The sequence below is a fragment of the Barbus barbus genome, assembly GCF_936440315.1.
Source record: "Barbus barbus genome assembly, chromosome: 16".
NCBI classification, from domain to species: domain Eukaryota; kingdom Metazoa; phylum Chordata; class Actinopteri; order Cypriniformes; family Cyprinidae; genus Barbus; species Barbus barbus.
The window spans coordinates 9,594,972-9,611,588 of record NC_136744.1 but is presented as its reverse complement, the minus strand read 5'-3'; the positions used below and the strand labels follow the sequence as shown (position 1 = coordinate 9,611,588).

The 16,617-nt window shown below is 37.6% G+C and overlaps 1 protein-coding gene across 5 annotated transcripts in view; it reads right to left on the bottom strand.

Annotated features, from left to right (window-relative positions):
- The window catches only part of LOC306882603 (calcium-activated potassium channel subunit alpha-1a), a 210,135-nt gene that overhangs the window by 38,496 nt on the left and 155,022 nt on the right, over positions 1–16,617 (bottom strand). For all 5 annotated transcript variants that reach the window (XM_079437328.1, XM_079437326.1, XM_079437327.1 and 2 more), the window contains exons 13-18: positions 15,259–15,328; positions 14,338–14,493; positions 10,401–10,510; positions 9,909–9,977; positions 5,013–5,099; positions 4,831–4,907 (exon numbers count right to left, since the gene is read on the bottom strand). In XM_079437328.1, coding sequence (XP_079293454.1) covers positions 4,831–4,907; positions 5,013–5,099; positions 9,909–9,977; positions 10,401–10,510; positions 14,338–14,493; positions 15,259–15,328 — 569 coding nt within the window. The remainder of the gene's footprint in view (positions 1–4,830; positions 4,908–5,012; positions 5,100–9,908; positions 9,978–10,400; positions 10,511–14,337; positions 14,494–15,258; positions 15,329–16,617) is intronic.

Here is a 16,617-nt window from a genome sequence, read left to right as displayed (position 1 = left end):
TTAGTCAGTGAGACATGGAGGGCGGAAGAGACACAAGACAACATGATGATGTGAGTGACTGAACATGACTACACAGTGAGCCTAATTACTGAAGCCTCTTTAACAGGACAACCCGATTTAGCAAGAATGCTCTCAGCACCCCTAACATCTGTCCTCACCCTACAACTTCCCATAATTCAAAGCAGGCAGCGTCGTATGTTAAAATACTAATGGACAGGAACATATCTGCAAGCTTTACTTATGCACGTTATAGCCTTATAGCTTTGGGCTTCGACTTACAATAAGAGTAATATTAGATACAGTGAAGCCTAGCATGTTTAAAATACTTAAAACAAACACGCCTTCATTTGTAAACCGATATAAAGCGAACAACACCCTGGCTCCTTGGGGAGACCAACATAAAGAAACCTAGGTGACAAGTGAGAAGACCCTACATTGCACATTGGCTGATAGCAATCTTGCTAAATAGGTTTACAAGGACCTCAGTGTTCCCATTCTGTTCCTATCTCATTTGTAGAACTACAGTGGCATCTAGTGGTCAACGTTGTGTACAGCAAAGGTCAACACCACTGTGAGCCTAACGTTGATAGATGCACCTAGGGCAGTGAGTAAAAAAAGGGCCCAACTACTGAAAGGAATTGAAATGCAGAACATTTCAATTCTGCCGATGGTTGTTGTGTTGTGTGGAGAGGCTGGACAGGGGCTGGGCGGTGGAGACAAAGGGGAGGCTGTAGGCAAGAGGGAGACCAGATTGTTTTGATTGTGTTTTGGAGACGATGCTCGTTAAGCCTAAGAATTTGAAGAACTTCCCACAGAACTCTTTCCGCTCTCTGAAAATACAGCAGCATGCAAAATTGCTTCTGACAGCTAGGGGACGGATTCGAGTGGACTTAACCTCCCCCCTTGGCACTTGTGAAGTCCATGACTAATAGTAGCAAAATCAATCGGCTTGTTTGACTTGTCATGACATTCATTTCGGGTTTCTTTAAGTTTCGAGAGGGTCAAACAACCTTTGAAACAAATCTCTGACTTCAGAATTGTGCTGTTAGTAAATCTTTGGGAGGAATTACATTCTTGATCGTGGCCTTATTGTTCTCTCCTGTTTGTAGGGATCAGGACTGGGTCATTTTCAGGCCAGTTCATTCTGCTGTATTGTTTTGGGCTGAGGACAGTGGAGAGATGAGGCGTAGGAGGGATGCAGTAGCTAGACTGATACATGCAACATATATATAGATATATATAACTATTATTAGAGTGAGACAGTCAGACTATACTCTGGCCACAGGAAACCTGTTTTTACTCACAATATGTCACTACCAGTGAGAGGTTTAAATAAAGAGGCGGTATTCCAAGGCAGCAAGGAAGGAAATACATCAAGAAGTATGTCAATGATCAAAAAGAGGGTGAAATAAAAGAACACAAACTTCCATTAAAGCAATGGAAACCTCATCGTCTTTACTATAAGGCTACTGGCCTCTTCTCAGGTGACATTTGGTTTTGGGAGGGTGCATATAATCAAAAACATTTGCATGGGGTGAAAACAAAAGAGATTTTAAAAACAATTTATCAACTGTGTAAAAGTTTATTTAATTTTTTTTTTTGGGTAGAGAAATTAATATTTTTATTCAGCAAGAAAAGCACTAAATTTAAATTGATCAAATTAATTTGACAAATATTTCAATCATACACTGCTTTTTAAGAATCTTGAAAAAAAAATCTTAGGAGCATCACAGTTTCTATAAAAATATTAAGCATATAGATAAGAATTTTTCTTTTCTTTAGCAGCAAATCAGAATGATTTCTGAAGGATCATGTGACACTTAAGACTGGAGTACTGATCCGGAAATTTCAGCTGTGCCATCATAGGAATAAATACATTTAAAATAAATGTATTTTATTTTTCAAATAGAAAACAGCTATTTTAATTTGTAATATAATTTCACAATATTACGTTTTTTTTAAGCTGTATTTTTGATCAAACTACTGCAGCCTTGGTGAGCAAAATTGGCAATCTGCGTGTTATCAAACAGTTCATCATCTGAACCATCATATAATTTTGAAATATTTAAAATGAATGTAAACAAAAATAAATAAGCAAGGGTTTGCCGTTAAAGGCAACTGTTTAAGTGTGCACAGTGAAAGGTCACTGGGAATGAAGTTGAATTATTCATCTTGTGGCTAACTGGTTTGGACAAATGCTTATATAGGTCATGTAACAACAATGCATCATTCCAACATTAATGTTAATGTACGCTCTATTTAACATAAATATTGCTTCATTCCACCAAGCCAAGATTAGCAAATGAAAACAAACACTTAGGTGTTGCTGTATCTATATATAATTAAGAGGGTGTTTAAGGAAATACATTTCTATCAAATGATATAAATGTCTGCAGGAGCTTCTCTGACAGTGGACTACACTCTGAGCTATTAATCTCTCTTCTACTTCAGTGACTTCCTGTCAGAAAGTGTTTTCACCAGGCTGAGGCAGTGGGACAAGACAGTGGCGCGTCCGAACGGCACTTGCACTAGATGTTCTGGGTAAACAGGGTGGATATGATTGGTCAAATCATCCTGAGCAAGGAGTGTGTTTTCTGTGTTTCTGGCGAGGATGGGCCAAGCTGCTCTTGCCTTTTGTTTTTCCACCTGACTAGTGTCATTACCTCCGCCTCTCTCCTACTGACACCACCATGAGCTGACAGCCTCTCTCTTCAGCCCTGCTAATCACGTCATTCCCTCTCTACATCTGTATCTCTCTCCACCAGTAGCATGCTGATGACTGGCTTTCCTCAAGAGTCTCACTCTTACACCTTGTCATCTTTATCCCTCCTTTTCTAGGCCTCTTGTTTGAAGCTAGTCTGTTTTAGATGAAATCACTAGTTTCTACAGTTCATTGCTTTCTGCTTATTCTTTCTGTTCTCAAAGTGAAAAAGAACACCCTAGGGCAGTGATGGGCAAACTTGGCCCTTCCAGGCCACTTTCCTGCAGAGATTTGGTCCAACCCTGAAAAACTCACCTGCCTGTAGCCTTCTAGTAGACAATGATTAGCTGGTTCAGATGTGTTTGATTAGGGCTGAAGCTAAACTCTGAAGGAAAGTGGCCTGGAAGGGCCAAGTTTGCTCACCCCTACCCTAGGGGCTCTACTAATTTTTAGCATGGTTGTCTTTTTATAGTGATTGCAAGGCAGCAATGTGTTTTGTAGATAATTGTGGTCTTAGACATGACAGATTTTTTTCACACTTCAAGGATTAGTTCACCCAAAAATTTAAATTCTGTCATTAATTACTCACTTTCATGTCGTTGACCATTTTTATGAAATCCAAAAGCTTTTTGATCCTGCATAGAGAACAACGTATCTAAAATGTTTCCAGACCCAGAAAGGTAGTAAGGACATCAGTAAAACAGTCCATGTGACATTTTGTGATAATGGTGGAATACATGATTTGGAGGAGAAGAACTGTTGAATAAAGTTGTTATTTTAGTTTTCTTTGCACACAAAAAGTATTCTCGTAGCTTCGAAAAATTACAGTTGAACCACTGATGTCACATGGACTACTTTCCAGATGTCCTTGCTATGTTTCTGGACCTGGGAACATTTCAGTTGCATTGCAGCCTTTGCAGGTTCAGAAAGCTCTCAGATTTAATAAAAAAAAAATTCATACTGAATTGCAAGCAGTTACATCCATTACATCCATGTGCATAATGAATTGCAGTTGGTCTCATCTTTTTTACATTTCTGTCCAAAAGTTTGGATTCGGTGGAATTTTTTAATGTTTTGAAAGAAGCCTCTTTTGCTCAATGAGGCTACATTTATTTGATTAAAAATAAAGTTACAACAGTAACACTGTGAAATAAAAGTACAATTTAAAACACCTGTTTTAATATATTTCAATATATTTTAAAATGTAATTTGTTACGGTGGTGGCAAAGCTGAATTTTTAGCAGCCATTACTCCAGTCTTTAGTGTCACATGATCCTTTATGAAATCATTATAATCATTCTAATATGCGGTTTCATTGAACAACAAACATTTCTTCTTATTATCAGTGTTGAAAATAGTTTTGCTACTTAATCTTTTTGTAGAAATTTATATTTTTTCAAGGATTATTTAATGAATAGAAAGTTTACCCCCCCCCCCCCACCCATTTAAGTCACTTTTGATAACAGTAAACGGTATTCAGTAAATTCAGTAAAGTATTTTATGAATAAAAGCATTCATTTCTTTAAAATTCTTACTCTTTTTGAACGGTAGTTTTTCTAATCAGTTATAGCAGCACATGACTATCATCAAATGAGTAATGTGTCGCAGTATTCATCAAAAAGTACGTGAAAATACTCAGATGACCTACTGTTTCTGCTAAGATTCAGCAGTGCACATCTGATTTACACTATCCTATAAGGCCATGGGAGCCATCAAATTCAAGTAGTTGAAAAAAAAAAAGGGGGAGGGGGTGAAATTGTAAGATGATTGGCTCTTTTAAAGTTTAAGCACTACAGTCTTTGCTAACAACTTATTTTTAATGATTTTTGCAAATAGTATGTGAATAGAAAAGCAAAACTGAACTTAAAAAAAAAAATCTGAACTTTAAACATTACTTGTTTGCTGCCTTGCAAGTGTTTCTTTTCTTTTTTTTTTTGCCTGACATGAGCCTATTATTTTATTTACATTATTTTATTTGTTTTAATAATAAAAAATAAAAAAAGTAACATTCCAAGAGAAACAACAATATCTGACATGTTACACAACGTAGCAGTGCCCTACAAAGTGAAAAACAGTTGGCGGACACTTTCCCTTCAGACATGAGGCAAGGGATGGCCGGGTGTACTTACTTCTCTTGCAGCCACACTTTTTAATCCTTTTGGGATCTGTGACGTCATCATGACATGCTTTGCAGTAGAAAAATGCTCTGAAGAAAGACAGTAAACAATTGAACATTCTGCTTTAAGTGTGCCCTACACATTTCAGAATGAAAAATTAAATACAAAAGCACAAGTGATTTTGATGGATTTACCTTTTCACCTCTTTGGCATCACTGGCGATAAAGAATCCCAGTGTCCCCTCCTGCATCTTAACGTGATTTCCCGGGTTGATCAGAATACTGTTCAGTCAGAAAAAGAGTCATTGTCATAAACATGAAAATCAATCTTGCACATTCAAACACTCTAATCAAGAGGAATGGTACACGTGGTTTTAGACCTTGTTAAGACTGATGAGAAAACATGCATATACTGCATCAAATTTTGATACTGAAATTGAACTTTTGTACTCATAAAATACTGCAGGGAAAGGGACCTATTCAAAAATACTGCTTAGGCCACTTGGTTTCACACAAATACAGTACAGTACACAACAGAATGACTTGCCCATTTTAATTCTTTTTTTTTTTTATGATGGTCTTAGATTGAATTGTCTAAGTGATGAGATAAAAGAAAGAATTAAAATTGGGGCAGAAACAGCCTAGGCGTTCTGGTCGACAGGCCTTCAGAAACTCATGGTGTGAGGTCTATCGCCACACAGAAGCGCAATTTAATTCCTTCTTTAGTGCGGTAGAAAGCAAGGGAATGATCAGCCCACCAAGAGTTCAGGGTGCATCCTGGGTCTCTGAATCTGCGGCAACAGCATAACTAAGCCAACACAAGCCATGCAGTTTTTTCTTAAAGTTGCTACTATGCAAACAAGAAAGCGGAATTCCAGAAATATTTTCATAAATATTGTTACCATTACATTTGAAGCATCAGCTAATAAGCCAAGTTATCACTTTTATTATTGTTGTTGTGTAACCAAATTAAAAATAAGCACCGAGGCAGAGGTTGTGCCATCAATAATCAGTATGTGTCACTCTGATAGACTGATTTGTAACTTTTGTTATTTTATATTTTATTCATCATGTTTAACTTTACTGACTTTTTTGATGATATGATGATATCTACATACTGCATGTCATATCATCTTGCCATTTTGTTTTCTTATTATTTCTTATTCTTTTTTACCTGGGAGTACCTTTTGCTGCATATTATTATTGTGGATAATTGTGATTTTTATTTTTGATGAAATAGAAACATCTTGCAACAATGTGAAAGTCTTTACTGTTTCTTTTTAATGTCAAAATGACAAAGCATTCTGAATCAAATTCAGTACATTTGTTTTGGTTAACACAACCTTTGTTCTGAGGCTCAATCCAGGTTATTGTGAACAAATACCAGTCGCTGTCAAACTTAAGCTAGCCCTGTAAGTGTCTTTTTGTGACTTCCCTTGGTGGGCAAGGAATTTTTGATGTTTATGAATCCAATGTCAGCTTCTGCCAGATATTTGGGAGAGTCTGGTTTGCAACTGTAGAGGTTCAGCAGTGTAGACCGAGCCACTACTGAACCACTGTATCATTCCCCATTAATTAGACAGAGACGAGACGACACAACACAGCCATCAATGGTTGCCAGTTGTTAGGAATCATCAATGAATTGAGTGGTGGCTGCAACACTTGACAAATGCCCAGCCTGACTAGAGCAACAAGGCCAGAGAGCCCAGAGGAAAGGGAAAGGTACATGAAAGACATCCTATTATTCCATAGACTCGAGACTGTGGCCAGCATCATTGGCTCTCAAAAATCCATACACTTAAATATCATTTGATACATGCAGTCTATCAAAATCCTTTCCTCTGGGCTCATCAAATAACCACTTCATCAGAAACGAAGGCCAAAAGAGGGGGATTTAATCCATCATAAAGCAGAAGTTGGCTGGTCAGTTAATGAAAACGTCAAAAGCGCTCTGTCTTGCTTGAAATCATTGTGCTGGATTATTTATCACTGAGCTTTACATCTGATTAAATAGCCCCCTTATCGAGAAGCAGCACATTTGACATGCCATTCAGGAGATGAATACAAACATATTCACACACATTGCTCCCCAAATTTGAGATTTTCACACCGTTTGACACTAAATCATACAGAAGCCTAATGCAATGGGCCGATCACAGACCGATTGCATGGAAACATAGGCTTCCATTCAGACCAAACCTCATATTATGGGAGACATAGCAAGCATCACACATCACGTGACAGAGCATACGGGCATGCAATTACCAAGAGCGTCACAACAAAGGGCTAAAAGAAAGCAGGTGCAGCCACCGCACAGCAGCACGTAGATGCAAACTGTTGCAGTAACTTCTGTGCAGTTGGATTGTTATATAGAACACCAAACTGACAGGAAGTGACCTCACTTCATAAACATCTACTCAGAGACGCACAGGCATTTGGGGACATGATGAACGTCTGTTTCAGACAAACACTGACAAACAGATCGACCGTTCAGTCACACACACTCGCACTGGACAAAATCAACATCACACTCACACACACAAACACAAATCACACTCTATCTGACACACACAAAGACACACAAACGCAATACAGTGTTAGAGTGGTAATGACAGCAAAAGGCAAAAGATGGTCGCCATGAATAGTGTGGCCTTTACTAACCAATCAGTGTTTAGCATTTAATACTGCGTGAAGTAAAACTTGCCATATTGAGACATCAGTTCTTAATGGGCAAACACTAGTATTTTCTCATATATAATGCACTGAGTACAGCCGTTTTCCTATTAGGTACATTACGAAATAAGTGAAAAAAACATGAAGTACTGTTCGCATGGAGAGCACAACGCTGAAAAAGACACGGGCAGAAATGATTAGCAGCTGATGAACACTGAGTAAAATAATCAAATGGGAAAAAAAGGAAAGGAGAGGAGAGGAAGCTGAGAACAAAAACCAGAGATGAACGAACATGGAGTGGATAAATGCTGTGTTGATATGTGAACAGCACAGACGAAGAAACAAGTGAATCGAACAATAGCAACTACTCTCTCTGCCTGCAAAGAAGTTAGTGCATTAAGCACAAAGAGAATCACAATAAGAGAGATAGCGAGAGATTTTGGCCATTTTTGAGAGGGAGGTGGTACAATATCCTTAAGCTTTTCTCCCACAGTTGATCTAAAGTGTAGAGGGGTGAGATAATGAAGAGGGCATACCGCTTTCTGCTTCTGCAAACAACAAGAAAACATTATAAATCAAACATAGACTGGGAAAAAAGGATGCGAGGTGTCATCTGTATCTGCACAGTAAGATCACGAAATGGAAAAAAACCCGAAAAAAAGTAGAGGGCAAAACAGTCACTTTCACTATGAAAAAAAATACACTTCGCACTGGTTAGCTCGTCTGTCCTACAAAGGAAAAATTATGGTCTAAATCCCAAAGTGCGCTTCCAAGTTTAGACGAGCCCAGGACACCAAATTGAGAGTTACGCTAAAGGATAATGTTGTGCCCTCTAAACGTTTTGCCATTATGTGGTGTATGGCAAAGTTATTAACCAAAGTTTAACAGCCACCCATTACAAAGTAATCAAACTATATGAACTGTATCGCACCGAGTGACAGTGAAAAATAACTTTTGTTTTACAGTCGTTGCGTGTGTTGGCACGGAGATTACTGGACATGAGTGGCACTTTTATGTGATATTGGGGAAAAACAAGGTTCTGTTTTACTTTTTTAGCAGGCGATTCAAAAAGAGTGAAAAAAAGAAGAAAACTACTTCATAACTGTTTTGAATACACATCTCTCTGAGAGACAATATGGCAAAACCTGGTAGCGGTGGGCGGTATGGGCAAAATTTTATATCACAGCATGACTAACAAGAAAACAAGATATCACAAACAAGAAAACTGTTTATATTTTAAATAACCATATGTTATAAATAACCAGAGAATTAAATAGTTCACAAAAGAAATACAATTAATCTATTTTGATCATTTTGTCTTTTTAACCTTAAATTTATTGGAAAAACCGGAAAGATCAGATTATTCCTACTTAGTCAATGTAACCGAGTGAAAAAATCGTGTTTGTATTATGTCACCTGAGTTAAAAACAAAAGATTCAAAACTATAAAACTAATATAATAAAATGGATAGTTAAGACTCAATTGACTGGATGAGCCACGTTGAAATACAAAATATATCAAATAATCATTGGGATTCCATAGAAAATTCTCCTTGCAATGTTGCAACTGTAAACTCAATTAAAAAAAAACAAGAAAAAACAACAACAATCTTGTTAGACACAGATCCCACACTTTCTGTGTGACACACAAATAATGAGAAATAGCCAATATATTAATCTACTGTGAAATAAACAGTGAAGCAGAATGTTTACACACATTTCTAGTGGCCCATAATATATACTGTCATACCGCCCATCCCTATTAACAAAAAAAAAAAAGGGAACAAACATAACCAGGTTTTCTGGCTGATATTTTGATGCGTGTGTTTTCAGGCCAACTTGTGTTCTTAACCACACTCATTAGTACACACTGTGTACAAAAAAATGTATTAGTAAGAGTTACAATGTACAGAAACATTGGAACACAGGTTGTGGATGTGGGAAGGAGTGGTGGGATTTGGCAAAGTCGAAGTTACTGAGACAGAGTACTTCATGTTATTAGTTCCAATGGGTCACTAACAGAATACCATAGAAGTGCTATTGATAGAAGGCTCATCAATACAGCACTGTGAGTCTGAGCAGATGTCATGGCTATCTGGCTTCACGGTGACTCTTACAGACAGTGATCGGCAACTGTGATGCTGTGAGAGTCGAGCTGAGGCGAACTTCCTCCAGTGACAAGAACGTAACATGCAGCTGTCTCAATGAGAGCGATTTCAATTTGAAACCAGATTAGATTACTTGCAGAGAGATTTAACGATGAAAACCTGCCAGCCTTTTCTTACAACAATGTCTAGCAAGTAAAAAAGGATAACTATACTGTAGGGGGTCTGTAGGACCAATGAGGGACACAACTGCTTTGCCCCTCTTTGGTCAGTGTATTGTGAATAGTGGAGTTGAAGACCGAAGGGGAACAAACCTGCTTTCCCTCTGCTCTGACTTGTACTCAACAGCGATCAACAACAACTTGAGTTTCACATAGCACAACCTGAAACAGAGAACAGACATTTAGCATCCAGAAGTCATCATTCAGCCATTTAAATTAGTAAGACCAATTGAATTGGCCTTCAAAAACTATTTAATGTTGATCTACTGCAATCAGAAGAGTCCATTACAGTGAAATGTCACTGGTTCAAAATCTTGCTTCACATTAAATATCAAATTTGTTCCAACTGGCTGTGACTGTGTCAAGCAACAGTTTCACATTCAGTGTGGACAAACAAATACTATGACGCTGAAAATATATTACATCACATCTGGTCAGGATGTGATAGTTCAGATTTGCAGTAAATTTGGCAGTATATTAAAAAATAATTTATTAGAGCCTTTATGATACTTACTACAGTGTGTTTGTATACAGAGTATCAGCGTGCTGTAAAGCTTCCATGCTTTAGAGCAGAGGCATACTTACTCACAAACTGTAGGAAATGAAAGGCCCACAAAGGCACTGGACAGGTACTCAGTGTACATTTCATTGGCCACTCCCTCCAGATAATACTTCTGCCATGTGTCCTCCTCAATCTGCACAGAAAAAAAAACTGTTGGACTCAGATATACACACAGTCAGGGAGGACACCATTTAATTTGATGGAAATGGATAGATAGAATATGTCTAAACATTTTTACAAAAAGCCTCAAGAAAATTATATCCGACTTGGTAATTCACCCCAAAAAATTAAAAATAAATAAAGAAAGAAAAAAATAAATGTTATCATTTACTCAACTTCATGCCTAAACCCATAACACTTTTGCTCATCTTTGCCCATCAACAACTGTAGATATTTTTAAATGAAACCTGAGTGATTCATGTGCCTCTATTAAAAATCCATTCCAACAAACCATAAATATATCATAAGAGAAATCCATATGAATCAAGCACTTCAAATCAAAGTTTTCTGAAAAGGCACAATTGCTTTATATTATACAAATTATTTTGTCTTTTCAGAAGATTTTGATATTGAACAGATTAAATGTGGGCTTTTATTCACATAAAAATTCTGATACATAGAGCTCATCAAATATGGTAAGTGGAAAGTCAACCATGCTTGTTTGATGCACAAAAACCAATGAGGCTTGTTAACCATATTTGATGTAGTCTCTGTGTGTGTGTTGATGTGAATAAATACATCTGTTTTTCATTTAAAGTGATTAGGTCTCCTCAGAATACTTGGATTAAATTGCTTGATTCATATAGATTAATTCCACAATCCCTTTAAGAACCTTTTAAAGTTTTGGTGTAATGGATTTTCAATGGAGGTACTGAAATCTTTCTGGTTTCATTAAAAAATATCTTATGGGTTTGGAATGACATGAGGGTAAATAACTGATGACTGTTTTTGGGTGAACAATCCTTTAACGAACATGTTTTTCCAAAAGTCTTCAAGTTTTTCCAAGAGTCTTCAAGCTATAGAAAACAGCTTGTTTTAATGTGCATCAAATTAAGTATGGCATCTACCCTGACTAAGGTGGATAACTACAATGATGCATTGTGCATCTCATATCATGAGTGCCATTCATTCAAAACAGTTTAATCATGCCTTACACTTTGAAGTGTCTCTATTATTCTTCCACACCTGTAACATTTCAACCTTTGTCAGACTTGGAGAATAAAGGCCAGGCATATTCCCGTGTCTGAGCTCACAGCTGGTCTCTTCATCATCCTCTCATTACATGCATCTCAGGATGTGGAGCGGGTGGGGCTGTGATAAGCAGCGGGGCTATTAGGCAAACACTCTGCCATTAGTCAGCCATCTCGCCCAGCCAACGTCTGTCTGACAGACAGTCAAGAGAGACACTTTCAAAGCCAGGCCCGACTCCCTTTCCCACTACCAGGCTAAGAGCACTTGCATTCTGGGCAGGCATCTTTTAGGGCGGCACTAATGGGTAGAGTTTTGTCATTTAGTCCTAAAGAGATGGCAGCCATTTACCGTAGGCTCCTTAAATTACCCCGCACGTTTGCGCCCTGCCTGTCAGAGCTGATGTAAGTGTTACGGGCGTGTTCTCTCGCACCCAATGAACAATTATTTTCTCCAGTCTCGCTAGAGAGCCCGATCCAAAAGCCCTCTGCTTGCTGCTTTTTTGTTAAACCTGAAGAGACCAGATAAAAATTCATGCTGAACGTTCTTGCAGTTTTATTTGTAGCAAACGCCACAACACATCAGAGATTTCTAGTTAGAACAACAGACATAATGCAAATGTGTTTGTGGCAGTATGAATGTGTGTGTCCTTGGGGTGTGGGTCTCATTAACACCTCTCGGTAACACCCTTCTGCTCTGCTTCCTGAATGCCCCCTCAAATCAGTCTCTAACCCCGCATCTTCAGCAGACAGACCCGCCCTTACACTCTCACACATTGTCTGTGTTGTCTTATTTGGGGTATTACGTGAAATTCTTGATGGAAACTGACTGAAGATATTTCAGATGAAAGCTTATACAAAAACACCTGTGCTGTTTGAGTCTATACACACAAGCACAAGAAATGTTAGCCAGAAATTTGCGATACCACTAGAGAGGCTCTGTTATGGTTGCCAATTAAAGTTAAATGATCAAACTCACGATTACTGAACATTAAACATGCAAATAATATTTATTTAAGCATGCATGAATGCAGAAGAAATTGTGTATTTTCATTGCAGAAGCATAAATAGTACCTGTTACTTAATATGTGGAAACCATGAAAAGTGTCTAAAAAAAGCCAAATATTGGCTGATACAGCCTTGGCGACCACTTTTTATATATACCACAATATATCGGTCAACCACTATTTACAACATTAGCTGAGATAGATTTTTATTAATCCTTAAGAAAATTTTTACTATAATTTAATTTAAAGACAGAACAACAATTTGTTCAGTACTGTTCAGTACTGTTCAGTACACAACTGAACAAATTAAACAACATTTAAACAACATTATGTTTATTTTTATTCATCCATCACCGACCCATCATTTTTTGTGTAAAGTTAAATCCCTAGTAGACAGTAAGGCAGGTAATGTAGTATGGGACAGAGTCTATTTGACAAGGAAGGAATCTAATTAAAGCTGACTCTTACAAGAAAAATAATGTTTCTATTGCACAGCTGATGGACAATGTTAAAGGGTTAGTTTGCTCATAAATGGAAATTCTGTCATTAATTATTCACCCTCATGTCGTTGCAAACCTCTGAGCTTTCTGACCCTGCATTGACAGCAAATCAACTACCACATTCAAGGACAAGAAAGATAGTAAGGGCATTGGCAAAATAGTCCATGTGACATCAGTGGATCAACCTGGTTCATCAAAAATATCTTCTTGTGTTCCGAAGATAAAAAGAGTCTTTCGTGTTTGGAACGACTTTTTTTGGGTGAATGATCCCTTTAATTTTTCAGCATTTTTCTCTGTGTTACAGTTTGTTGCCATCAGACTCATTAAGAGATGGCTGGCATTTTTAACAATACTGATACACTTTCCTCCTCACCCAAACAGATGCCCTGTTTGAGAAATAGAAAGTGTTTTTAGTGTTACCATGGTATCTTTTGTAAGCATGGACTTTGGTCTGAGAGGTTAGAAGTGTGTTGTATGCTGTACTCTGGCATGGGTGGTCTGGGCTGTCTCTCCTCTGTGTTTTTATGAGAAGAATGATGTGCCCTGCAGATGTTTCCGCACATGCCACATTTAAATAGTCATTATAAAGTCATTCCTCATCTCTTTATGACAAGAGAATGCTGCTCTCCATGTCGAAAGCCTGCACAGTCTTTAAAAAAAAAAAAAAAAAATCAAAGAGAGTAAAATATAGCCCTTTGCGGATTTCAGAGTAAGTTTTACAATCTCTGCAAAATTCTTCAGGCTGATCGCACACTCACGCTCTCTCTTGATCTCTCCGTTTTTCCAAAGGGCTCCATCCAAATCCGAACCACCTGATAATAACCCACCACCTCACTGCAGCCATTCAGGCCTCAGACCGTTTTATTTAGTGTTTTCTTAAAAAGAGCGATCTGTATGGCTCTGAGCAGTCTGGTTCAGTTGGACGATAAATAAAGATGGCTTTGGGGTGCTGTTCATTGACTATGAAACAGGGACATGGTTCACATTTCCCCGCTCTATCGGCACGCAGGAGGACAGTAAATTCAGCAAGAGGAAAAACCACTAATTTACATCCTCACTTCCACCATGCCATTGACTCATATAAATTACCTCATAATGGCAGCGGCAATGCTGTGTTGCCGTCCCGAGTAGGTCCAAAATGAGACCACCAGGCTCAGAAGATGATTTACTCCATACCATAATGGCTCTGGTGATTGAGCTGAAGTGGGGATGGAGGCTGATTCTACTCTATGGGTTTTATCAAGGCCCAAGACGGGCTGACGGTACCTTGATATATGACCTCATGGAGAAGAGGTTGGCGAGCATGGTGGACAGGCCCTGTGCCAAGCAGCTCTGGGCTATGAAGCCTGCCTTCAGCTCGGCCAGGCAGATCGCATCATCACCCTCCTTCCAGTTCCAGCTGGGAATGTTTAGCAGATGGGCCTGAGGACACACGGGATGAGACAAGGGGAAGTTAACAATGTCCCCTGCTGAGAAGTCTAACAAGTGTAGTAATGAAAAACAACCGCAAAAAAGTGAAAATCAATTCATTTCTTACAGTTTAGGGAGAAGTGGAAGATCAAAACTAATTTGTGGCAGATAAACATGAACTTATTATATATTATATTAAGGTTTGAAACGTATAGTAGAAAACACTGTCAAAACAAAGCATGTTACAACAGTCCACGGTCTCCCCTACCTAGTTAGATTATATAAATCTGTCAAACTGATAACGCAAATCTCATAACAGTAGCACGTCACTATTTCATATCTCATTCCTAACCCAGTGGGTTCGCTGACAGTCCTCTAAAACAGTTGTCTACAGTTGACATTCAATTGCTCTCGAGTGAACTGTCCCATGAACAAAAAACATCCATCAAGTCATTAACATCCATCTCCTGTTCCTGCGCTCCCTGGTGAATACAAAGCTGCATTCATGTTGCTGTAATAGGGGATAAACACTGAAGGGAAAAAAATATGTAAACATACTGTATTTTATTCCTATGAACATAAAATTCCTGTTGACACGGACAGGTGAATCTGAGGGTCTGTTCTTATATTGCACATGTTTATCTGCCACATGTCAGATTTGATTTTTTCATCAATTTTATAGACTCTTTGTATATTATTTGTATTCCTTCTGTTTAGGTCTTGATCATTTTATTTTTAATTTGAATTGACATAGCAACAGAAAAGATCACTTCCTACCTTGTTGTGGTACTGCAACATTTGAGTGATTATTCTGATCTTTGGATGGTAGTTCTTGATAGATATTACTCTGTAAAAAGATGAAGCAGTTGTATTAATTTGCAGGTTATTTAAAGCCAACATAAAACAGCATTTGCAGGGAAAAGAAAAAAAAAAGATAGAATATATACATTTTCAACTTTATTTCTTATGTTTTCTTAAGTTTGAATTTAGATTAAAGGTGCATTCAGTAATTTATTGCTTATTTAAAATAAAAATTTTTTAAAAACACTTCAGAAGGTTGGGGTCGGTAAAATTATTTAATGTTTTTAAAAGAAGTCTCTTATGTTCACAGAGGCTGCATTTATTTGATCAAAATAGAGTAAAACCAGTAATATTGTGAAATATTATTACAATTTAAATAAACTGTTTTCTAATTAATTTACACTACTTAACTTTTTTGTGGAAACTGTGATACAGTTTTTCATGATTCTTTGATTACTTTAAAGTTCAAATAAAATACATTTGAAATAATGTTTTAAACAATTAAAAATATTTTTTATAAATTGTAATGCATCCTTACTAAACAAAAGTATTATTTTTTTCTTTCTGACCTCAAACTTTTGAACGGTAGTATATGAATGGCACTTTTGAGAAATATCATTAAAATGATATATTATATAGATAGATATATTAATCTTCTAGAAAAATCAGTTTTATTCGACATGGAGCAGGTTGCTCCCTCATGTAAACAAAAACCTACTGAGTGCACCTTTAACCTTCAAGGAGGACCGTCCCAGAATTCACCATCGTGGATTAAAAACAAATAAAAAATAAATGAATCTTTCATTTCAATAGAGGAGGCTGTGATATGTAGCGGGACAGTGTGATTTCCCTGTGAAATCCAGTCTGGATTTCTCTCCAGTCTCGTAAGAGAGGTGCAGAATTTATTTCCATATTAAGCTGCTCTATAACACATTAGTTCAAAAGAGCACTCCGAGACCTGCCTAAATGAATATTTCATTTTCCAAACAGTCCAGCCTGGGTGCAATTCTGTGCGTTATTCATGGCTAAGGAACATCTCCAGCATGAAAGGAGGAAGGGAAATATGTTTGCCCTCACTTCACACACACTTTTTCAGAGCAATATTACTTGACTCCGTCCCAAAGGAAATTCCTCCTGGCTCCTTTCATCTGTGTCCAGGTATAACATGTGTGAATCTGACCTGAGACGCCAGGTATCCCATTCACACCTTCCTTTAACAGCACAGGAGGGTGAAAGACATCAGCTTTCAATACATATTTTTTACAGGAGAATGTCCCTAGTGAGTGCCCACAAACATTAAAATAAGATGTGCTCAAATGTGTTGATAGCAAACGC